General features: G+C 37.1%; 1 protein-coding gene across 1 annotated transcript in view; it reads right to left on the bottom strand.

Moving 5' to 3' along the window:
- The window catches only part of LOC133659240 (receptor-type tyrosine-protein phosphatase epsilon-like), a 27,233-nt gene extending 1,085 nt beyond the window's left edge, over positions 1-26,148 (bottom strand). The window contains exons 1-6 of the mRNA XM_062061973.1: positions 26,067-26,148; positions 21,766-21,862; positions 14,067-14,140; positions 5,030-5,166; positions 4,636-4,726; positions 985-1,064 (exon numbers count right to left, since the gene is read on the bottom strand). Of these exons, the coding sequence (XP_061917957.1) occupies positions 985-1,064; positions 4,636-4,726; positions 5,030-5,166; positions 14,067-14,140; positions 21,766-21,862; positions 26,067-26,139 (552 nt within the window). The 5' untranslated portion in view covers positions 26,140-26,148. The remainder of the gene's footprint in view (positions 1-984; positions 1,065-4,635; positions 4,727-5,029; positions 5,167-14,066; positions 14,141-21,765; positions 21,863-26,066) is intronic.
- Between the last annotated feature and the right edge of the window lie 386 nt (positions 26,149-26,534).

Raw genomic sequence — 26,534 nt, forward strand, 5'->3', positions numbered from 1 at the left:
GCTAATGTGGTAAATGACTATTCTAGCTGCAAATGTCTGCTTTTTGGTGCAATATCTACATAGGTGTATAGAGGCCCATTTCCAGCAACTATCACTCCAGTGTTCTAATGGTACAATGTGTTTGCTCATTGGCTCAGAAGGCTAATTGATGATTAGAAAACCCTTGTGCAATCATGTTCACACATCTGAAAACACTTTAGCTCCTTACAGAAGCTACAAAACTGACCTTCCTTTGAGCAGATTGACTTTCTGGAGCATCACATTTGTGGGCTCAATTAAACGCTCAAAATGGCCAGAAAAAGAGAACTTTCATCTGAAACTCCACAGTCTATTCTTGTTCTTAGAAATGAAGGCTATTCCACTAAATTGTTTGGGTGACCCCAAACTTTTGAACGGTAGTGTATATATATATATATATATATATATATATATATATATATATATATATATATATATATATATATATATATATATATATATATATATATATATATATATATATATATATATGTCTTAATTAGATTATTCCAAAAAAATAGTGCTCGATACCGTGGTAGAGCGTAATATGTATGTGGGGGAAAAAATCACAAGACTATTTAATCTCTACAGGCCTGTTTCATGAGGGGTTTTCCTCAATCCTCAGGAGATTTTAATTAAATTAAATTAATTCATTAAAATCTCCTGAGGATTGAGGAAAACCCCTCATGAAACAGGCCTGTAGAGATGAAATAGTCTTGTGATTTTTTCCCACACATACATACATACATACATATATATCTATATATATATATATCTATATATATATATATCTATATATATATATATATAGATATATATATAGATATATATATAGATATATGTATATATATATATATGTATATATATATATATGTATATATGTATATATATATATATATATATATATATATATATATATATATATATATAACACGTATTGTTTCTGCACAGCGCAGAAGTACTCACGTCGATGTAGGAGGCGTTGACGTAGTCGGAGGATGCGGGGCTTCCGTCCAGCTGGGTCAGCACCACCCTGGAGTGATCATCTGCAAACGGGGGGGGGGGGGTAAAGGTCACATTGTTCACTAGTGTGGATTATTTTGCTAAAACATTTCCGTTAGCCTAGCTTAGCATGGCGGCAGTTCCCAGGAGTTGCGATGGGCTCCAAAAACAACGTAGTGGCCAATATATTAGGTACACCTGCTTAACCTAATCAGGTACTGTATTTAAATTGAACTCTCCACTTCTTATTGTGGTGGTGAATAATGTCTTGGTTACCTTCAGGGGCGTGAATACCTTTTGAGGAAAAAAATAAGGGACATTTCTATCGGCACAAAGTGCTGCCACGCAAACCCCGAAAGAACATTTGGGTGCTTACCTATAGATTTATTCTCTTTTGGCTGTCCTTTTGACACGTACATGTCCCAAGACGCGTGTCGTCTATTTACCCATTCATGGAATAGAATAGAATAGAGTTTTATTTGTCATTATTACAGTGAACCGGTTCAAAGAACAACAAAATTGGAGCAGATCCCCTAAGGTGCATACACAATAATTTAGTAATATAAATAGTAAAAAAAAGATTAAAAAAAGAAGATTTGTATATACAGTGGGGCAAAAAAGTATTTAGTCAGCCACCCATTGACAATCAATGGGTGGCTGACTAAATACTTTTTTGCCCCACTGTATATATATGTACATATCCACACACATGCATATATCCATACATATGCATACATATACATATACACATATAACATTACTGCACATTATAGTCCGAAAAAATAAAAAGACATCTATCTATGACTGTATAGGACGTGTATATTATTGTCTCTCCTGCCTTGTTAATGCACTTGTTCATTTCCTCTTCCTGGCTGTTTACTCTCGGCTGTAACATGCTTCCTAAATAGCCTTCTGTTGAAATTTACAAAAGCATTTATTCTGTTGTTTCACTACTTCACATTCAAGCTAGTTTAGCGCCGCAGCTAGCATAGCTTGTCCTCTGCGCTTGCTAACTAATATAGTTGTGTAGAACCAAATCTAAACTTAGGGCTGGGCGATATGGCCGAAAACTATATCACGATATACGTTTTTAAGTTAAGTTAACCTCGAAGGCCCAAGCTGTTTGTTTACATGCTTTTTTTTTAATTTCTCTTTGCTATTTGGGCTTACTGGACCCTAATTAGAATAAAAACTAAGAATCATCTTTTTATATGATGTACTTAGTCCATAAGTACACAACTGTGTACTTCATGTTTAGTGACATGCTAATTCTTATTTTTACACTTTTTTTTCCAAACTCCATTGTATGTTATACTCTTCTGACACCACCAGATGGCAGTATAAGTGTCCACATAAGCGGCCATAAGACCCCAATTCAGTACTGTACACAATTTTGGAAATAAGAGCTAAAAGGTGCTGTCCACGCATGTGGCCACTAAGCCTCTAGAGCAGTGGTTCTTAACCTGGGTTCGATCGAACCCTAGGGTTCGGTGAGTCGCCCTCAGGGGTTCGGCGGAGCCTCCGCCGCTGAGGTCGAGACACACCTGACTCATTGTGTAAATAAAAATGGATACCACCAAACAATTTTCCCTCTAATTTCCCATCTGATTTGCAGGTGTGTAATTTGTTGTGAGTTCATGCACTGTGTTTGTGTTGTTCTTTGAACAAGGTGATGTTCATGCACGGTTCATTTTGTGCACCAGTAAAAAACATAACTTTGTCTTGAATTTGAAAAAAAAAAACATTTTATTTGTCACTAAAGAAGGGTTTGGTGAAGGCGCATATGAAACTGGTGGGGTTCGGTACCTCCAACAAGGTTAAGAACCACTGCTTTAGAGGTTTTAAGTTAGTTAAAGTACCAATGATTGTCACACAATTTGTCCTCTGCATTTGACCCATCCCCTTGTTCACCCCCTGGGAGGTGAGGGGAGCAGTGAGCAGCAGCGGTGGCCGTGCCCGGGAATCATTTTGGTGATTTAACCCCAATTCCAACCCTTGATGCTGAGTGCCAAGCAGGGAGGTAATGGCTCCCATTTTTATAGTCTTTGGTATGACTCGGCCGGGGTTTGAACTCACACCTACCCATCTCAGGGCGGACACTCTAACCACTGAGTAGGTCTTTATATATATATATATATATATATATATATTTAGGTTTTTATATTGATTGAGATAATTATTGATACTTTTTATGACTTATTTAAGCCTGCCAATAAATACAATAGAAATATTTCCAACTTACCAATGGTGCTATTTATCAGTGGAGAGGGCGTCTGGAAGCCAGGTAGGATGAACGCAGCTAAAGTAATAAAATAATTGCGTGTATAGAATATTTTATCGAACGCATTTTATATTGATAATGTGTCTATTTTGATTTATGTGAAGTGAATTATATTTATATAGCGCTTTTCTCTAGTGACTCAAAGCGCTTTTACATAGTGAAACACAATATCTAAGTTACATTTAAACCAGTGTGGGTGGCACTGGGAGCAGGCGGGTAAAGTGTCTTGCCCAAGGACACAAGGCAGTGACTAGGATGGCGGAAGCGGGAATCGAACCTGGAACCCATCGAGTTGCTGGCCGCTCTACCAACTGAGCTATTCCGCCCAATTGGTACTTGGTAGTAACGACGAACTACCTATAAAAGTACCAAATTCAGGACTAGGGATGCGTTAAAATGTAATATCGGAAATTATCGGTATCGTTTTTTTTATTATCTGTATCGTTTTTTTTTATTTTATTTTTTTTATTTTTAATTAAATCAACATAAAAAAACACAAGATACACTTACAATTAGTGCACCAACCCAAAAAACCTCCCTCCCCCATTTACACTCATTCACACAAAAGGGTTGTTTCTTTCTGTTATTAATATTCTGCTTCCTACATTATATATCAATATATATCAATACAGTCTGCAAGGGATACAGTCCGTAAGCACACATGATTGTGCGTGCTGCTGCTCCACTAATAGTACTAACCTTTAACACTTCATTTTACTCATTTTCATTCATTACTAGTTTCTATGTAACTGTTTTTATATTGTTTTACTTTCTTTTTTATTCAAGAATTTTTTTTAAATGTATTTATCTTATTTTATTTTATTTATTTTTAAAAAAAAAGGACCTTATCTTCACCATACCTTGTTGTCCAAATTAGGCATAATAATGTGTTAATTCCACGACTGTATATATTGGTTGATATCGGTATCTGTAATTAAAGAGTTGGACAATATCGGAATATCGGATATCGGCAAAAAGCCATTATCGGACATCCCTATTCAGGACCCATTCCTAAAAACACCTTTCTGCTATACACTGTTGTTGTTGTTGTTGTTGTTTTTTTTACACAACACCGAGGTCAGTGTACCTAATGAAGTGGCCCGCCGTGTTCAGAAGAAACCGTTTCAATTGGACTTTGACTCGACATCCACGCAGAACTGTCGATCTGCTTCAGTTAGGGTCAAAAAGAGGAACTTGCGATGGAGTGTCATCGTCGTCATGGTAACTAGACCCCTCTCATCACGACTCGCAAAAGACGACGCCTGACTCACGTTTACCTCGAGACCTGAATGGACGAAGGGGGCGTGTCATTTGAACATGTGAGGCGCACTCACATGGAAGGATGTTGGGGTATCTGTTCTTCTCCTTGTTGTTGTCCTTGTTGGCCTCCTCGTACGTCCCCTGGGCGTTACCCCCTGCCAGAGACTGCGGGACATGAAGTTGTGTTTGGTCATTTCCTCCGCTGCATATTCATTATTCAACTTCCTCCATTTCCTCTAAATAACACCACTGCCCAGTCACGGTTTACACCGTGCTAGCGACACTCCACTCGGGTGCTGAATCACAAACGGGGTACTTTTCATGCAAACACGTACGCTTGAGTCATGGAAAGACTACCTAGGAGTTTTCCCGCGTTATTAATACTTCTGCTGTAGTTTGCTTCCCATGTTTGTCTCTATATTGGCAGCCATTGCTCATTCTTTCTTTTTTGAACAGAGGGATGCTCACGTTGTACTCCTCTCGGAAGAGCTTGCCGTCGTCGGCCGAGCGGAGCCGGTACTCGTCCTCCAGATGCTCCATGGCGAGCGGGGGGTAGTTCTTGGAGGCCGACGCGGATCTGGGCAGCAGGACCACCGTCGTTTGGTCTACAATGAACAAAAAGTTTTAAAAAAATGTACATACACCCACAATAATTAAAGTTAAAGTTAAAGTAGCAATGATTGTCACACACACACACTAGGTGTGGCGAAATTATCCTCTGCATTTGACCCATCACCCTTGAACACCCCCTAGGAGGTGAGGGGAGCAGTGAGCAGCAGCGGTGGCTGCGCCCGGGAATCATTTTTGGTGATTTAACCCCCAATTCCAACCCTTGATGTTGAGTGCCAAGGGTCCCATTTTTATAGTCTTTGGTATGACTCGGCCGGGGTTTGAACTCACAACCTACCCATCTCAGGGCGTTATAAAACACCTCTCAAATGTTAGCATTATTTAAAGTAAAAGGCATGACTCTGATCTCTTTAGATCAGGGGTCACCAACGCGGTGCCCGCGGGCACCAGGTAGCCCGTAAGGACCAGATGAGTAGCCCGCTGGCCTGTTCTAAAAATAGCTCAAATAGCAGCACTTACCAGTGAGCTGCCTCGATTTTTTAAATGGTGTTTATTTACTAGCAAGCTGGTCTCACTTTGCCCGACATTTTTAATTCTAAGAGAGACAAAACTCAAATAGAATTTGAAAATCCAAGAAAATATTTTAAAGACTTGGTCTTCACTTGTTTAAATAAATTCATTTTTTTTTTTTACTTTGCTTCTTATAACTTTCAGAAAGACAATTTTAGAGAAAAAATACAACCTTAAAAATGATTTTAGGATTTTTAAACACATATACCTTTTTACCTTTTAAATTCCTTCCTCTTCTTTCCTGACAATTTAAATCAATGTTCAAATAAATTTGTTTTTTATTGTAAAGAATAATAAATACATTTTAATATAATTCTTCATTTTAGCTTCTGTTTTTTCGACGAAGAATATTTGTGAAATATTTCTTCAAACTTATTATGATTAAAATGCAAAAAAAAATATTCTGGCAAATCTAGAAAATCTGTAGAATCAAATTTAAATCTTATTTCAAAGTCTTTTGAATTTATTTTAAAATTTTGTTCTGGAAAATCTAGAAGAAATAATGATTTGTCTTTGTTAGAAATATAGCTTGGTCCAATTTGTTATATATTCTAACAAAGTGCAGATTGGATTTTAACCTATTTAAAACATGTCATCAAAATTCTAAAATTAATCTTAATCAGGAAAAATTACTAATGATGTTCCATAAATTTTTTTTTTAAATTTTTTCAAAAAGATTCGAATTAGCTAGTTTTTCTCTTCTTTTTTTCGGTTGAATTTTGAATTTTAAAGAGTCGAAATTGAAGATAAACTATGTTTCAAAATGTAATTGTCATTTTTTTGTGTTTTCTCCTCTTTTAAACCGTTCAATTAAGTGTAAATATCATTAATTATTAATAATAACATAGAGTTAAAGGTAAATTGAGCAAATTGGCTATTTCTGGCAATTCATTTAAGTGTGTATCAAACTGGTAGCCCTTCGCATTAATCACTACCCAAGAAGTAGCTCTTGTTTTCAAAAAGGTTGGTGACACCTGCTTTAGATCGATCATTATGTTTTGTTTTTTAGGGCCGAAACCGATTATTAGTAGTCAAGGAGCAGATATTAATTTGTAGAGATAAATGCTTTAAAATGTAATATCGGAAATTATCGGTATCGGTTTCAAAATGGTCTGTATCGGTTTCAAAAAGTACAATTTATGACTTTTTAAAAGGCCGCTGTGTACACGGACGTAGGGAGAAGTACAGAGCGCCAATAAACCTTAAAGGCACTGCCTTTGCGTGCCGGCCCAATCACATAATATCTACGGCTTTTCACACACACAAGTGAATGCAAGGCATACTTGGTCAACAGCCATACAGGTCACACTGAGGGTGACCGTATAAACAACTTTAACACTGTTACAAATATGCGCCACACTGTGAACCCACACCAAACAAGAATGACAAACACATTTCGGGAGAACATCCGCACCGTAACACAACATAACAAATACCCAGAACCCCTTGCAGCACTAACTCTTCCGGGACGCTACAATATACACCCCCCCACATCAACCCCGCCCACCTCAACCTCCTCATGCTCTCTCAGGGAGAGCATGTCCCAAATTCCAAGCTGCTGTTTTGAGGCATGTTTAAAAAAGTAATGCACTTTGTGACTTCAATAATAAATATGGCAGTGCCATGTTGGCATTTTTTTCCATAACTTGAGTTGATTTATTTTGGAAAACCTTGTTACATTGTTTAATGCATCCAGCGGGGCATCACAACAAAATTAGGCATAATAATGTGTTCATTCCACCACTGTATATATCGGTATCGGTTGATATCGGAATCGGTAATTAAGAGTTGGACAATATCGGAATATCGGCAAAAAAGCCATTATCGGACATCTCTAGTTCCATTTTTATAGTCTTTGGTATGACTCGGCCGGGGTTTGAACTCACAACCTACCCATCTCAGGGCGTTATAAAACACCTCTCAAAAGTTAGCATTATTTAAAGTAAAAGGCATGACTCGGATCTCTTTAGATCGATCGTTATGTTGTTGTTTTTAGGGCCGATACCGATTATTAGTAGTCAAGGAGCAGATATTCATTTGCAGTCAAAGTTATTTAAACATGAATAGTGTACGTCACTAAACAGTTGGACAAGGCTTTCAGTTGTTTTGAACATTATTTTAGAGGGAAAAGTAGGACTGCACTAATGTTGTAGTTATTTAAAACGACATGGTAGACGCTGAGAAAAATAAGGCAAGACTTGACAAGCTGGGCAAAAGGGCTGCTACTTCAGCAGTGTCTATATCAGGGGTCACCAACCTTTTTGAAAGCAAGAGCTACTTCTTGGGTAGTGATTAATGCGAAGGGCTACCAGTTTGATACACACTTCAATAAATTGCCAGAAATAGCCAATTTGCTCAATTTACCTTTAACTCTATGTTATTATTAATAATTAATGATATTTACACTTAATTGAACGGTTTAAAAGAGGAGAAAACACGAAAAAAATGACAACTAAATTTTGAAACATAGTTTGTCTTCAATTTTGATTCTTTAAAATTCAAAATTCAACCGAAAAAAAGAAGAGAAAAACTTAAAAAAATAATTTATGGAACATCATTAGTCATTTTTCCTGATTAAGATTAATTTTAGAATTTTGATGACATGTTTTAAATAGGTTAAAATCCAATCTACACTTTGTTAGAATATATAACAAATTGGACCAAGCTATATTTCTAACAAAGACAAATCATTATTTCTTCTAGATTTTCCAGAACAAAAATTTTTAAATAAATTCAAAAGACTTTGAAATAAGATTTAAATTTGATTCTACAGATTTTCTAGATTTGCCAGAATAATTTTTTTGAATTTTAATCATAATAAGTTTGAAGAAATATTTCACAAATATTCTTCGTCGAAAAAACAGAAGCTAAAATGAAGAATTAAATTAAAATGTATTTATTATTCCTTACAATAAAAAAAAAAAAAAATACTTGAACATTGATTTAAATTGTCAGGAAAGAAGAGGAAGGAATTTAAAAGGTAAAAAGGTATATGTGTTTAAAAATCCTAAAATCATTTTTAAGGTTGTATTTTTTCTCTAAAATTGTCTTTCTGAAAGTTATAAGAAGCAAAGTAAAGAAAGTAATGAATTTATTTAAACAAGTGAAGACCAAGTCTTTAAAATATTTTCTTGGATTTTCAAATTCTATTTGAGTTTTGTCTCTCTTAGAATTAAAAATGTCGGGCAAAGCGAGACCAGCTTGCTAGTAAATAAATACAATTTAAAAAATAGAGGCAGCTCACTGGTAAGTGCTGCTATTTGAGCTATTTTTAGAACAGGCCGGCGGGCTACTCATCTGGTCCTTACGGGCTACCTGGTGCCCGCGGGCACCGCGTTGGTGACCCCTGATCTATAACAATCTACTTGACTAATCATTTATGTTTTTCAATACTAAATACTGCTATCATTTGTGTAGATATTGTATCTGCTGATGTAGTTCTGTTGTAGTTGTAAAAAAACAAAAAAAACAGATACCGATATAAAGAAGCAGATACCGATATTGGCGATCTCTATTAGGTGGTACGGGTGTACCTAATGATGTGTCCGCTGAGTATAATCTAAACCAGAGGTGTCAAAGTGGTTTTCACTGAGGGCCACATCACAGTTATGTTTGGCCCCAGAGGGCCGCCTCTAACTATTATTACTCAATTTTTTAAAATGCATTTTATTAGTAGATTTGAAAAAAAATAAAATGTAAAAAAAAATATGGTAAGTTGCAATAATTTCACCCCAAAATGTAGCGTATATTACTGTAAACGGAAAAACAGTACTGCTGTTTTTACGGTAAAAAAAAAAAAGGCAGCTCAGTTGCCAGAATTTTAGTGTAAAATGTACGTTTTTTTTTAAACTGTAAATGAAAAAAAAAAAGCTATTTTACAGTAACATTTTGGCACCTGAGCTGCCAGTTTGTTCATTACTGTAAATGCCAAAATGGCACCACAGTTTTTCACAGTAAAAAGTACTGTTTTTTTCATTTAGAGAAAAATGCTGTAAAAACCACAGTAAATGTCACAATTGTACCTTAATATCTATTGCTACTTTTTACATTGCACAATTTGATGGATAACTTGCTTTGAAATCATTATTATTAGTATTTATTTATATTTAAAAAAATAGTTTGAATGTTTGATAACACAGTATATTTTTGCACAATTAGACAAGTTAACATAATTTGTAGAGATGTCCAATAATATCGGCCTGCCGATATTATCGGCCGATAAATGCGTTAAAATGTAATAGCGGAAATGATCGGTATCGGTTTTTTATTATCTGTATCGTTTTTATTTATTTTTTATTTTTTATTAAATCAACATAAAAAACACAAGATACACTTACAATTAGTGCACCAACCCAAAAAACCTCCCTCCTCCATTTCTTTCTGTTATTAATATTCTGCTTCCTACATTATATATCAATATATATCAATACAGTCTGCAAGGGATACAGTCCGTAAGCACACGATATCGATATAATATCGACATCCCTATATATAATAGGTGGCAATAAAGTACTTAACCTTTTCTCACTAAATGTATTCATTTTATTCCTTTTGAGAGATTTGTTTTTTATCATTGTCTAATAATGCAACAAATGGGGTGAAAAAAACTTTTAATATTATCTAATATGGAACAAATATTATATTATCATACATTCCGAAAATTTTTAAATAAATACAATTAAAAAAAAACAACTTATATCTGTTTGACTCATGATCTCAAAGCAAGTTGTCCGTCAAATTGTACGCTGTAAAAATGTCAATTTCTACGTTAAAAACATTTTGGGTTTTTTTAATTTTTTCCACCGTAAAAAGAAGAACTGTAGATTTTACAGTTTAAAACAATGGTACAGTTTTTTCCATTTTACAGTAATATGCTGTAAGAACTGTACATAAATACCAGAAAGGCCTTGCAGCACAGGTGTCAAAGTCAAGGCCCGGGAGCCACACCTGGCTCGCCACCTCATTTTATCTGGCCCGTGAATACCTGAAAATATGTGGCAATAAAGTACTTTTTTCACTAAATGTATTCATTCTGTCCATTTTGAGAGACAAAAAACGTTATTATTGTCGATCAATGCGACAACATTATATACATTTTTAATCATATCTAATAATTAGAAATGTCCGATAATGGCTTTTTTGCCCAGTTCCGATATTGTCCAACTCTTACATACAGATTCCGATATCAACCGATACCGATATATACAGTCGTGGAATGAACACATTATTATGCCTAATTTTGTTGTGATGCCCCGCTGGATGCATTAAACAATGTAACAAGGTTTTCCAAAATAAATCAACTCAAGTTATGGAAAAAAATGCCAACATGGCACTGCCATATTTATTATTGAGGTCACAAAGTGCATTATTTTTTTGAACATGCCTCAAAACAGCAGCTTGGAATTTGGGACATGTTCTCCCTGACAGAGCATGAGGAGGTTGAGGTGGGCGGGGTTGATGTGGGGGGGGTGTATATTGTAGCGTCTCCGAAGGGTTAGTGCTGCAAGGGGTTCTGGGTATTTGTTCTGTTGTGTTTATGTTGTGTCATGGTGTGGATGTTCTCCCGAAATGTGTTTGTCATTCTTGTTTGGTGTGGGTTCACAGTGTGGCGCATATTTGTAACAGTGTTAAAGTTGTTTATAAGGCCACCCTCAGTGTGACCTGTATGGCTGTTGACCAAGTATGCCTTGCATTCACTTGTGTGTGTGAAAAGCCGTAGATATTATGTGACTGGGCCGGCACGCAAAGGCAGTGCCTTTAAGGTTTATTGGCGCTCTGTACTCCTCCCTACGGCCGTGTACACAGCGGCGTTTTATAAAGTCATAAATTGTACTTTTTGAAACCGATACCGATAATTTCCGATATTACATTTTAAAGCATTTATCGGTCGATAATATCGGCAGTCCGACAATATCGGACATCTCTACTAATAATTAGGGATGTCCGATAATATCGGCCTGCCGATAAATGCGTTAAAATGTAATATTGGAAATTATCGGTATCGTTTTTTTTGTTATCTGTATCGTTTTTTTTTTTGTTTTTTTATTTTTTTATTTTTTATTAAATCAACATAAAAAACACAAGATACACTTACAATTAGTGCACCAACCCAAAAAACCTCCCTCCCCCCATTTCTTTCTGTTATTAATATTCTGCTTCCTACATTATATATCAATATATATCAATACAGTCTGCAAGGGATACAGTCCGTAAGCACACATGATTGTGCGTGCTGCTGCTCCACTAATAGTACTAACCTTTAACAGTTAATTTTACTCATTTTCATTAATTACTAGTTTCTATGTAACTGTTTTTTATATTGTTTTACTTTCTTTTTTATTCAAGAAAATGTTTTTAATTTATTTATCTTATTTTATTATTATTTTTAAAAAGTACCTTATCTTCACCATACCTGGTTGTCCAAATTAGGCATAATAATGTGTTAATTCCACGACTGCATATATCGGTTGATATCGGTATCGGTTGATATCGGTATCTGTAATTAAAGAGTTGGACATTATCGGAATATCGGATATCGGCAAAAAGCCATTATCGGACATCCCTGCTAATAATGCAACAAATATTATATTATCATACATTCCAAACATTTTTTTTGTCGAACTAAATGTGCTTGACTCATGATCTCAAAGCAAGTCATCCATCAAATTATACGCTGTAAAAATGTCAATAGATTTTATGCTAAAAAACCTTTTCATTTATTCCACTATAAAAACAACAACCGCAGATTTTCACCCTAAAAAGCAGTGGTAAGGTTTTTCCACTGACAGTAACATGCTGTAATAACTAGAGATGTCCGATAATATCGGTCTGCCGATATTATCGGCCGATAAATGCGTTAAAATGTAATATCGGAAATTATCGGTATCGTTTTTTTGTTATCTGTATCGTTTTTTTTTTTGTTTTTTTTTATTTTTATTTTTTTTTATTAAATCAACATAAAAAACACAAGATTGATTGATTGATTGATTGAGACTTTTATTAGTAGGTTGCACAGTGAAGTACATATTCCGTACAATTGACCACTAAATGGTAACACCCGAATAAGTTTTTCAACTTGTTTAAGTCGGGGTCCACTTAAATTGATTCATGATACAGATATATACTATCATATATACTATCATCATAATACAGTCATCACACAAGATAATCACATTGAATTATTTACATTATTTACAATCAGGAGTGTGGAGGGGGGGTGGGGGGGTGGGGATATGGACATCAAGTAGTGGACATAGAGAGAGAGAGAGAGAGAGAGAGAGAGAGAGAGATCAGAAGGCATAAGAAAAAGAATCTGCATTTGATTGTTTACATTTGATTATTAGCAATCCGGGGAGGGTGTTAGTTTAGGGTTGTAGCTGCCTGGAGGTGAACTTTTATTGCGGTTTTGAAGGAGGATAGAGATGCCCTTTCTTTTATACCTGTTGGGAGCGCATTCCACATTGATGTGGCATAGAAAGAGAATGAGTTAAGACCTTTGTTAGTTCGGAATCTGGGTTTAACGTGGTTAGTGGAGCACCCCCTTAGATAGATACACTTACAATTAGTGCACCAACCCAAAAAACCTCCCTCCCCCCATTTCTTTCTGTTATTAATATTCTGGTTCCTACATTATATATCAATATATATCAATACAGTCTGCAAGGGATACAGTCCGTAAGCACACATGATTGTGCGTGCTGCTGCTCCACTAATAGTACTAACCTTTAACACTTCATTTTACTCATTTTCATTCATTACTAGTTTCTATGTAACTGTTTTTATATTGTTTTACTTTCTTTTTTATTCAAGAAAATGTTTTTAATTTATTTATCATATTTTATTTGATTCATTTTTTTTAAAAAGTACCTTATCTTCACCATACCTGGTTGTCCAAATTAGGCATAATAATGTGTTAATTCCACGACTGCATATATCGGTTGATATCGGTATCGGTTGATATCGGTATCGGTAATTAAAGAGTTGGACAATATCGGATATCGGCAAAAAGCCATTATCGGACATCCCTAGTAATAACTGTAGTAAATTGTAACTGCTAGTTTTTAACCGTAAAATCAACTTTTTTTTTTTATTTTTTTTTTTACAGCATATGCTAGAAAACTTGAAACAATCCAATTAAATGTGTAATAAAATCACAAGGCGAGTCCTTAAACATTTATATTCTTATATTATTCACTGTTGCAAGCATAGTGGAATACTTGTTCAGCTAATAAAACAATAATTCACACAAAAAGTGTGTGGTTATTTGTTGTACTTGTCAGGTCGCACACAGGAAGTAAAGGGCGACCATAAAGACGCAGCATGAAGTCATCATCTCTTCTCGGTGACGTGTTTACACCATCCTTACCTTGTTCCTCCAGGATGCCATTGGGTATCTTCTTGTCCACTGTGGTGACCACCGCTTTCCTCTGGTTTTTTAACCTGTTCAAAAAAAACAAACAAAAAAAACCCCACACCACGCCATGAGTTGTCACTTGCGTGAGAAGGCGCGAGCCGCAAAAACGTACCATCTGAAGGTGGAGAAGTTGGTCTTTCTCATGAGTTAGGCGTGAAGGTGACAATGTGTTAGCTGCCGTCTTACTGGCCTGGCTGTCACCTCCTGCTCTCTTACTGGGACTGGCGGCAGAGGGAGGCAACTAGCGCCGCTTCCTGACCTCGAGGAGGAAGTGTTTGGTCACACGGAGCTCTGCCTCGGAATCTGGCTCGCAGCCAATCAGAGAGAGCCCGGGAGGAGGAGTAGGAGGGGTGGTAACTCGGACTTTTTTTTCTTTCTTTTTTAACCCCGTGTTACGTGACACTGTTTGACTTCCGAGCAATATTTCCCATAGGAAATGTTTGAAGTGATTTCATCAGTTTCAAGCTCCCCTTTATCAACTCATATCATCTTTAAGTTTTATTTGAAGCAATAAACACATGATTAACTACTGTATGACAACACTAGACTACATATAACACAACTATCAAGTAGTGTTGTCCTGATACCAATATTTTGGTACCGGTACTAAAATGTATTTCAATACACTGCAAAACTGAAATCTAAGTAAGATGAAATATCTCAAATAAGGGTGATAGTTGCTTATTTTCTGTTTGATAAGATAATTATTCTTACTAAGCAGATTTGATGTTAGAGTGTTTTACTTGTTTTAAGTGTTTTGGTCCTAAATGATGTCAGTAAGATATTACAGCTTGTTGCTGAGATTTGATGAGCTATATTGAGTAAAACATGCTTGAAACTAGAATATTAACTGTTGTGTCATCAACACTCACAAGTAGGGATGTCCGATAATGGCTTTTTGCCGATATCCGATATTGTCCAACTCTTTAATTACAGATACCGATATCAACCGATACCGATACTGATATATACAGTTGTGGAATTAACACATTATTATGCCTAATTTGGACAACCAGTTATGGTGAAGATAATGTCCTTTTTTTTTAAAAATTAATAAAATAAAATAAGATAAATAAATTAAAAACATTTTCTTGAATAAAAAAGAAAGTAAAACAATATAAAATCAGTTACATAGAAACTAGTAATTAATGAAAATGAGTAAAATGAAGTGTTAAAGGTTAGTACTATTAGTGGAGCAGCAGCACGCACAATCATGTGTGCTTACGGACTGTATCCCTTGCAGACTGTATTGATATATATTGATATATAATGTAGGAAGCAGAATATTGATAACAGAAAGAAACAACCCTTTTGTGTGAATGAGTGTAAATGGGGGAGGGAGGTTTTTTGGGTTGGTGCACTAATTGTAAGTGTATCTTGTGTTTTTTATGTGGATTTAATTTAAAAAAAACAAACAAACAAAAAAAAAACCGATAACGATAATAAAAAAACGATACCGATAATTTCCGATATTACATTTTAAAGCATTTATCGGCCGATATTATCGGACATCTCTACTCACAAGTATAAAACTACTTTTTTTCAAGTAATAATTTCTTACTTCAAGCAGGAAAAAAAAAAACATGATGCCGAGCGCATATCATTATGTCAAGATAATGGCACTAGCATTTGCTTCATTTAAGAATATTTTTCAACATATTAAACAAAAAGGTCTCTTTTTTTCCTACCAAGAAAAGTGCACTTGTTATTAGTGAGAATATACTTATTTTAAGCTATTTTGGGGTTCATTGAGGTTAGATCATTTTACTTATTTTGTAAAGTCTTGACAAGCCGAATTTTCTTGTTCTATTGGCAGATCATTTTGCTTAGTTGAAGTAAAATACCCCTCATTTTTGTATTTTTTGTTCTGGTTTTTGAACACTGACTTTTTGCAGTGTACTTTTTGGTACTTTGATACTAAATAAAGGGGACCACAAAAAATGGCATTATTGGCTTTATTTTAACAAAATTGTAGAGTACATTAAACATATGTTTCTTATTGCAAGTTTGTCCTTAAATAAAATAGTGAACATACAAGACAACTTGTTTTTTAGTAGTAAGTAAGCAAACAAAGGCTCCTAATTAGTCTGCTGACATATGCAGTAACATATTGTGTCATTTTCCCTTTTTTTTTTCTTTTTTCTCCATTTTATTTGTATTGACATCCAGCCTCAGACATTCCTATCCATTACATCTAGAGATGTCCGATAATATCGCCCTGCCGATATTATCGGACGATATATGCGTTAAAATGTAATATCGGAAATTATCGGTGTCGGTTTTTTTATTATTGGTATCGTTTTTTTGTTTGTTTGTTTGTTTTTTTTTGTTTTTTTATTAAATCCACATAAAAAACACAAGATACACTTACAATTAGTGCACCAACCCAAAAAACCTCCCTCCCCCATTTACACTCATTCACACAAAAGGGTTGTTTCTTTCTGTTATTAATATTCTGCTTCCTACATTATATATCAATATATATCAATACAGTCTGCAAGGGATACAGTCCGTAAGCACACATGATTGTGCGTGCTGCTGCTCCACTAATAGTACTAACCTTTAACAGTTAATTTTACTCATTTTCATTCATTACTAGTTTCTATGTAACTGTTTTTATATTGTTGTACTTTCTTTTTTATTCAAGAAAATGTTTTTAATTTAGTTATCTTATTTTACTAATTTTTTAAAAAAGTACCTTATCTTCACCATACCTGGTTGTCCAAATTAGGCATAATAATGTGTTAATTCCACGACTGCATATATCGGTTGATATCGGTATCGGTAATTAAAGAGTTGGACAATGTCGGAATATCGGATATCGGCAAAAAGCCATTATCGGACATCCCTAATTACATCATATATCTGTTGTCTGCCCTAAATGTCAAAATATTTTTGTTTATATCCCCACCATACACCCCCCCCCACCCCCCTCAAGCTTTAGCAGTTAAATTACTATTACAAAAGAAAAACATAACAAGTACAATAAAAGAGCAAACAGCTATAATGTAATGAGAAAAAGATGAAATGTTGACACTAATAACACAAAGCAAACATGCTGGCGTTTTTCATTAAAAATAAATAAATAAATAAATAGAAATCTATACAGTGTATTGTATTGGCTTTGAAAGTGAAAATATATCCATACGGCCCACGCATCCTTTGATTTTTTTCAGTTAGCAGCCCTGAGTTGAAAAAGTTCGGACACCACTGGGCGAGTCAGACCTTAGCTCGGAGAAAATTTGCATAAAAAGACCTCCCGCAATTTTAAATGCAAGAGTCCTGATGGAGACGAGATATGATGGTTTAAATGTTTCAGTCACCACTTATTATAGATCCAATATTTGGGATGTCTGAGGTTCCAATGTCTAGTCACCACTTTGTATTCCCACTTGTTGCTAGGCAGAATGTGTGGCCTGATAAAAAGCAACCCCATACAAGAGAGAAGTGAAGTGGAGCGGTAGAGACAACTTTGTATTAGGGCTGGGCGATATGGATGAAATCTGTATCACGATATCACTGTTTTATATTGGTCGATATCGATAATTGTTACGGTAATCATTTTTCATGACCTATAGGTCATGAAAAATGATTACCGTAGCACTGTATAGAAAATAAGGACCAGCAGAAAAATATATTAAATGTAAACATCAAGGCAGAAAGGAAAGTAAGTGTCAACACAACCACGGAAAACAATAAAGAAAAACAAACAATTTGTGAATGAACATTTAACAGTAACCTCTTAAAATGAAGGTAGAAAATAAGCAATACGTACTGTAAGAAATGCTTATTAAATTGTAACAAAATAGTGCTATGTGTGAAAATGTAAACATTTGATCTATAATTACTACTTTGCGGAAAAATGTATTTAACGCGATCAGGCCTTGAACCAAATAACCAAGAGCTTACTACACTTGCAAAACATGGAAATTATTCATTCAAATTTTAAACTGCTCTTAATATAAATGATAAGCGAACCTCAAACAATTCTAATTTTTTGAAAACAATTTTTTACTGTAAAAAAAATATACATATGTATTTTCATATTTGTTTATTTATATATAATGTACCTTGTCCTTGGGTGAATAATGTAAATTTACTACACCGGTATGTTTTAGTGCTTTCATGGCGAGTTTACTGACAGATATAAGTAAGAACTTTACACTACTTTATATTAGAAATGGCAACAGCGGAGGATGAATGTCCCATAACAAGAAGATAGAGAAAAAGAAGACGCTTATCGACTATGGCGTCGGACGCGCGCAAATTTTCAGGATTTATGCAGATCCCAAATACAGATCAGCAGGCACCAGAAGGTAAGAAAAGTTGCTTTTGCATAATCTTGCGAACCAAAACGGCAGATAATATGTCTTACCTTATACACACACCATAATAAAACTGGTATGTTGAAGCACAGTACAATCCATCAAGCGGTGCGGCTTCATAGCTTACCAAAGTCGTACTAAAACTTTTGGTAGATTTTTGAGTGCTGTGTGTAATGTTCTATATTTTCAATGGAACATATGAAATGCTGGTGTTGTTTACTTGAGTCATATTGCAGTCTACACATATCTCTTATGTTTGACTGCCATCTATTGGTCACACTTATCATTTCACCATGTACCAAATTAAATAGCTTTGAGGTCAGTGAGCACAACCAGAATTATTCCGTACATTAGGCGCACCGGGTTATAAGGCGCATTGTCGAGTTTTGAGGGGGGAAAAAATGATTTTAAGTGCGCCTTATAGTCCGGAAAATACGATATATATTTTAAAAAAAGCACAGTTTAAAAGGCCTACTGAAAGCCACTACTAGCGACCACGCAGTCTGATAGTTTATATATCAATGACGAAATCTTAACATTGCAACACATGCCAATACGGCCGGGTTAACTTATAAAGTGACATTTGAAATTTCCCGCGAAATATCCTGCTGAAAACGTCTCGGTATGATGACGTTTGCGCGCGACGTCACGGATTGTAGCGGACATTTTGGGACAGCATTGTGGCCAGCTATTAAGTCGTCTGTTTTCATCGCAAAATTCCACAGTATTCTGGACATCTGTGTTGGTGAATCCTTTGCCATTTGTTTAATGAACAATGGAGACAGCAAAGAAGAAAGCTGTAGGTGGGAAGCGGTGTATTAGCGGCCGGCTGCAGCAACACAAACACGTAGCCGGTGTTTCATTGTTTACATTCCTGAAAGATGACAGTCAAGCTTTACCATTGGCCTGTGGAGAACTGGGACAACAGAGACTCTTACCAGAAGGACTTTGAGTTGGATACGCAGACGCGGTACGGTGAGTACGCAACCAGAATGTTGCCATAAGCATTTTGTTTAATTTGTATGTGTAACGCAGTACGCAGCTGCGGCTTCCAAACATTTGATTGCTTGCCCGTACGTGCGTGCCGCTATGTGCATGTCACGTACGTAACTTTGGGGAAATATATGTGCTGTATGAACTTTGCGGAGGTGAACGGTACTTTGGGCTGTGGGATTGAGTGTGTTGTGCGGGTGTTTGATTAGTATTGGCGGGTTATATGGACGGGAGGGGGGAGGTGTTTGTTATGCGGGATTAATTTGTGGCATATTAAATATAAGCCTGGTTGTGTTGTGGCTAATAGAGTATATATATGTCTTGTGTTTATTTACTGTTGTAGTCATTCCCAGCTGAATATCAGGTCCCACCCGCCTCTCACAGTATCTTCCATATCTGAATCGCTTCCACTGCCCTCTAGTCCTTCACTCTCACTTTCCTCATCCGCAAATCGTTCATCCTCGTTCAAATTAATGGGGAAATCGTCGCTTTCTCGGTCCGAATCGCTCTCGCTGCTGGCGGCCATGATTGTAAACAATGTGCAGATGTGAGGCGCTCCACAACCTGTGACGTCACTAGGGATGATGTTTGATAAGGAATTATCGAGTTCGAGCCTATTATCGAATCCTCTTATCGAACCGATTCCTTATCGATTCTCTTATGGAGTCCAGATAGGTTGTTGTATATGGAAAAAAACACACAATATTTGGTTTAACAAAAGCTCACTTTTATTATATAATAAAAAAATAAAATCTAATAAATAAATAAATATTGACTGTTACCCACCTAAAAAAATAAAATAAAATAAATAAATATTGACTGTTGTTACCCAAAGTATATTAAGTGGGATTTTTCAGAGAAACAAATATATACAGTAACACAAAAACAAGCTGTCTCTGTGATCACTATAGGTGTATAAATAATAATATAGTGTTAAATAAAATCAGTCCCTTGGGCACAAAACTGAAAATAATACAGCTCTCCAAAAAGTGCACTTCTGCTGCTATTGGAACATAACTGTTTGTTATGATGCTTTGACATTTTTGCACTTTATTTCTTTAATGAAAGAAAATTCTATGAAGAGAAAAGTTGTTTGCAAATGTGGTTACAATGCTAAAAAATGAAAAGTCAAAGCTAAAAAAAGAAATACACTTTATTGAGTTAACATTATTTCTTTATAGGGGGGAAAAATGTTATGAGCGAGAGAATATAACAACTACACTACCCAGCATGCAACGGGAGTTACGAGCATGCGCGGTAGCCCCGAAAAGTGTTGCATGTTGCCACGCTGTGAAAGTAAACGTCAAGAACTCAGCCAACACGCCTCGTCTGCATTATTTATAATTAGACAGACAACACATATACAGTGTGATTTTGTAACGTTTATAAGGAAAGAAAAACAAAAGTTAAAAAAGGGAGATATGTTGTATATATATGTATGTGCTGCAGTGTTGTATATATATGTATGTGCTGCAGTGTTGTATATATATGTATGTGCTGCAGTGTTGTATATATATGTATGTGCTGCAGTGTTGTATATATATGTATGTGCTGCAGTGTTGTATATATATGTATGTGCTGCGGTTGTTTTAAGAACGTTGCGACAGCTGCCGTAAAGGAGGTGCGTTGCTATGTTTCCGGTTGGTGGTAAAAGTGTTGGTCATGTGTTTTACCCTGCTAAAATCTCTCAGTAAAGTTATTCGATGGATTATAGCTTTTGTTTTGAACTTTATTACACCTTGGAGCGCTTTTTCCCGTCCATTGTTTTCCTGCTTTCGCTATCTGCGCCTAATGACTGAGCTACGTGACGTCATTTATTGTGATGTCCCACGGAGCATTTCTGGTCGGGACGGGATTCGAATAAAGAATCAACTCTTTTCCTTTACTATAGTGGTCTCGATAACGGGTACCGGTTCTCAAAAAGGGATTCGAGTCCGAGGACTCGGTTCTTTTCTTATCAAACAACCGGGAAAACCGGTTTCGAGTATCATCCCTAGACGTCACGCTACTTCCGGTACAGGCAAGGCTTTTTTTATCAGCGAACAAAAGTTGCGAACTTTATCGTCGATGTTCTCTACTAAATCCTTCCAGCAAAAATATGGCAATGTTGCGAAATGATCAAGTATGACACATAGAATGGATCTGCTATTCCCGTTTGAATAAGAAAATCGCATTCCAGTAGGCCTTTAACGATTCTGCGTCTATCGCGGTATATATTGATATCGCTTTATCGTCCAGCCCTACTTTGTACACACAAAGATGTGGCGGCGCACTGACGCCACTTGGCCCATCGGGCAAATAATGGAGAGGAGAGGAGAGAGAGCGTTTATTACCTGAGGAAGTACCAGGCCAGCAGTGCGATGATGAGCAGCAGCAGGGACAGGACCAGCACTGTGGGGAGGACGTGTTGGCCGGTGGACGTGACGCCCTCTGAGGAGGAAGGGGAGGCCGGGTCAGAGGGCAACAAGAGAAGAAGGAAGGCACGTCGCGATCAGAAGTGTACATACACTTGTAAAGAACATCATGTCATGGCTGTCTTGAGTTTCCAATCATTTCTACAACTCATATTTTTTTTGTGATGTAGTGATTGCAGCACATACTTGTTGCTCACAAAAAACATTCATGAAGTTTGGTTCTTTTATGAATTTATTATGGCTCTACTGAACATGTGACCAAATGTGCTGGGTCAAAAGTATACATACAGCAATGTTAATATTTGCTTACATGTCCCTTGGCAAGTTTGACTGCAATAAGATGCTTTTGGTAGCCATCCACAAGCTTCTGCTTGAATTTTTGACCACTCCTCTTTATAAATGAGCTTCTTAAACAAGCTCAGCAGCTATGCAGTCACTTTAGTGGGAAGCGACGTGTGATGATTCGTTTTTATTGTATTACAAATGTTTTTAGCTTTTAGCTCAATGCCTTCATGATGGTTTGTATGTTGTATGTATTTTTAGGGTTCGCATGTACAAAGGAACCTATTGAAATTGTAAGGTTGATTATTATTATTCCGCAGCTTTGCGCACTACTTTGCCCCCCTTAACATGCTTCAAAACTCACCAAATTTTATACACACATAGAAAAACTGGGACAGCACACTTTAGTAAAAAAAAAAAAAAAACCAAAAATCTAAATTGCGCACTAGCGCCCCCTAAGAAAAAAACAAAAACAAACTGCCTGTAACTCCCACTAGGAAGGTTGTAGAGACATGAAACAAAAACCTGTATGTAGGTCTCACTTAGACCTACAATTCATAATTTCACATCCTCGGGCAAAAACCAACAGGAAGTTGGCAATTCAACACAAAAAATGACTAAAAACACTCATTTTTGCCTCTTTGAGCTGTAATTTGATCCCCTTAAAATACTTCAAAACTCACCAAAATTTTTACACACATTGGGACTGGTGGAAATTGCGATCTAAAAAAAAACCGAACCCCAAAACTCAAAATTGCGCTCTAGCGCAATTTTTGAATAAAACAGAGACAAAACTGCTTGTAACTTCCGGTAGGAACGTTTTAGAGACATGAAACAAAAACCTCTACGTAGGTCTCACTTAGACCTACATTTCATAGATTGAAATCCCTCAGCAAAAATCAACAGGAAGTTTGATATCCCCACTTCAAAACAATTTTTTTTTAAAAAGCGGTCACCAAACATCAAACATTATCTCCTCTGAGCGCGTTTGTCGTTTTGGCTTCAAACTACTACAGGAGAGAGATTGAACCCTTCTGATTAAAAGCTGGCGAAAGCGTTTTAATAAGTGCTACGGTTTTGATTTTACGAGCCTTCAAAGAAAAGAACCACTGTGCCGCAGCACCTAGGAAAAAAACACAGACACAACTTCCTCTAACTCCCAGTACGACTATCGTAGAGACATGCAACAAAAACCTCTATGTATGTCTCACGCAGGACTACCACTGGACAAAAGTATTGGGACACCTAGGACTAGCACCTGCCAAAATGCGGACCCGACAAACGCTGCTTGCAGCTTTAATATGTATTTGTACCTTGTTTTTACTGTTGTACCTTGTTTTGAATGACTATTGCTGCAAACCAAATTGCCGCTCGGGGACAAAAAAGAGTTTCTAAGTCTAAGTCCTCTTGACAAAATTGGTGCAATTCAGGTAAATGTGTTGCTTTTCTGACATGGACTTGTTTCTTCAGCATTGTCCACACGTTTAAGTCAGGACTTTGGGAAGGCCATTCTAAAACCTTCATTCTAGCCTGATTTAGCCATTCCTTTACCACTTTTGACATGTGTTTGAGGTCATCGTCCTGGTGGAACACCCAACTACGCCCAAGACCCAACCTCCGGGCTGATGACTTTAGCTTGTCCTGAAGTATTTGGAGGTAATCCTCCTTTTTCATTGTCCCATTTACTCTCTGTAAAGCACCATTTCTATTGGCTATCCATCCACTTGGGTAAAACAGAATCCATCCTGTTTGGGTCCCACATCAAACTTAAGAAAGTCAATGACTTCACCATAAAAGTGGGTGACATTGTTATCACCAGGAAAGATGAGGTCACCTACCTAGGTTCCATTCTAGAGGCTAACCTTTCCTGTGATGAAATGGCAACCAAGGTAATCAAAAAGGTCAACCAAGGAACGAGATTTCTCTACAGAATTTCCTCTCTGGTCAACAAAAGCACCTTGAGGATTCTGGCGGGAACTCTCGTTCAACCCTTTTTCGATTACGCATGCACCTCCTGGTACCCTAGCACCTCCAAAACCCTCAAATCTAAACTCCAAACATCTCAGAACAAGCTAGTCAGGTTACTTCTAGACCTCCACCCCAGATCCCACCTCACTCCTACCCACTTCTCTAAAGTGGGCTGGCTCAAGGTGGAGGACAGAGTTAAACAACTTGCACTGAGCCTGGTCTATAAAATCCGCTACACCTCCCTGATACCGAAGTACATGTCAAACTACTTCCTTAACGTAAATGACCGCCATAACCACAACACCAGGGGGAGCTCCACTAACCACGTTAAACCCAGATTCCGATCTAACAAAGGTCTTAACTCATTCTCTTTCTATGCCACATCAATGTGGAATGCGCTCCCAACAGGTATAAAAGAAAGGGCATCTCTATCCTCCTTCAAAACCGCAATAAAAGTTCACCTCCAGGCAGCTACAACCCTAAACTAACACCCTCCCCGGATTGCTAATAATCAAATGTAAACAATCAAATGCAGATACCGTAATTTCCGGACTATAAGCCGCACCTGACTATAAGCCGCACCAGCTAAATTTAGGGGAAAATACAGATTGCTCCATATATAAGCCGCACCCGACTATAAGCCGCAGGGTTTTGATGTGTAATTAGCGTAGTATATAGGGGTTCCTGCTACCACGGAGGGGATTGTCGGGACAGAGATGACTGTTTGGGAACGCAAAGCGTCCCATTTATTAACAATAAATCTTTCAATCATTCAATCAAACTTTCACATCTTTGACATGGCGAACAGCATTCGTGCAGAGTACAAATAATACAACGCTGCAAAGTAATACAAAGTGCTCGCCTGTACGTTATCAAAATAACCAGCCTACTGTCAGTCTTTAATCATTGTGTCATCGTCTTCCTCCTGCGTACTAAAACCACCGAAATCCTCTTCGTCGGAGAAGAACAGGCCGTGTATAAGCCGCACCCTTGTAAAAGCCGCAGGGACCAGAACGAGGGGAAAAAGTAGCGGCTTATAGTCCGGAAATTACGGTACTTTTTCTTATGCCTTCTGATCTCTCTCTCTCTCTCTCTCTCTCTCTCTCTCTCTCTATGTCCACTACTTGATGTCCATATCCCCCCCCCCCGCCCCCCTCCACACCCCTGATTGTAAATAATGTAAATAATTCAATGTGATTATCTTGTGTGATGACTGTATTATGATGATAGTATATATGATAGTATATATCTGTATCATGAATCAATTTAAGTGGACCCCGACTTAAACAAGTTGAAAAACTTATTCGGGTGTTACCATTTAGTGGTCAATTGTACGGAATATGTACTTCACTGTGCAACCTACTAATAAAAGTCTCAATCAATCAATCAATGGCAGCAAAACAGGCCCAGAGCATAATACCACCACCACCATGATTTACGGTAGGCATAGTGTTCCTGGGATTAAAGGCCTCACCTTTTCTCCTCCAAACATATTGCTGGGTATTGTGGCCAAACAGCTCCATTTTTGTTTCATCTGACCACAGAACTTTCCCCCAGAAGGTCTTATCTTTGTCCACGTGATGTCAGATGAAACAAAAATTGGCCAAAATACCCAGCAATATGTTTGGAGGAAAAGTGTATGTAAACTTTTGATGGCGACTGTATATACAATATTTACAGTGTGTACAGTGCAAATACTACATCAAAGCTCCTGCCGTGTGCCCCTATGGCCACGCGGTTGATTTAGTGACTGGCTTCAGCACTATTTAGCCAACAGAGATTGGCATCAGCTCATCTTGAGAGGGCTCCCAGAATGGAGCCACGAGCGCACACAGGACCGTCTTGTCGCCGCACAATCAGCCGTAAATGACCGGCCAGTCGTTCATTGTGTCGGGGAGTCATAAGGAGTTATTATCGCCGCACAGATGCATAATAATCATGTCTGACGGGCAAAGCGATGAGCGTCTTACCTCGTGTACTGTTGCCATTGCTGCTGGAATTGGCCGTTGTTGTGGTTGCCACCAAGAACAGAAGCGGGACCATTGTGTTGTGTGACTGCGGGGGGAAAAAAAACAACAACACAGAAACGGATATTGAATTTGGTGTGTTTGTGCATCACGGGAACGCGGGAGAAGACCTCCATTCAGGCAACACAAGCCGCGTTTATTCAGGGGCGACCACTTTTTGATTTGAGGAATGTGCTCATGTGTGCAAAAGAGGAGCCACAATGGAGCAACACACTCACATCCTGCTCGTTCATTCATGGCGTTCCTGCCGGGCGGTGTAATGTCCCAGGCACCCAGAGGGGGGCGCGAGTGCACAATGTTTACAAACAAGGCTCTGTCTTCATGACTGCACTCCTTCATTGAGGAAAAATGTTGGAAATATCAATATATTGATATTTGATATAAAACACATTTAAATGGCAAATTCTGTTC

Source organism: Entelurus aequoreus, linkage group LG10 (assembly GCF_033978785.1).
Source record: "Entelurus aequoreus isolate RoL-2023_Sb linkage group LG10, RoL_Eaeq_v1.1, whole genome shotgun sequence".
NCBI lineage: Eukaryota > Metazoa > Chordata > Actinopteri > Syngnathiformes > Syngnathidae > Entelurus > Entelurus aequoreus.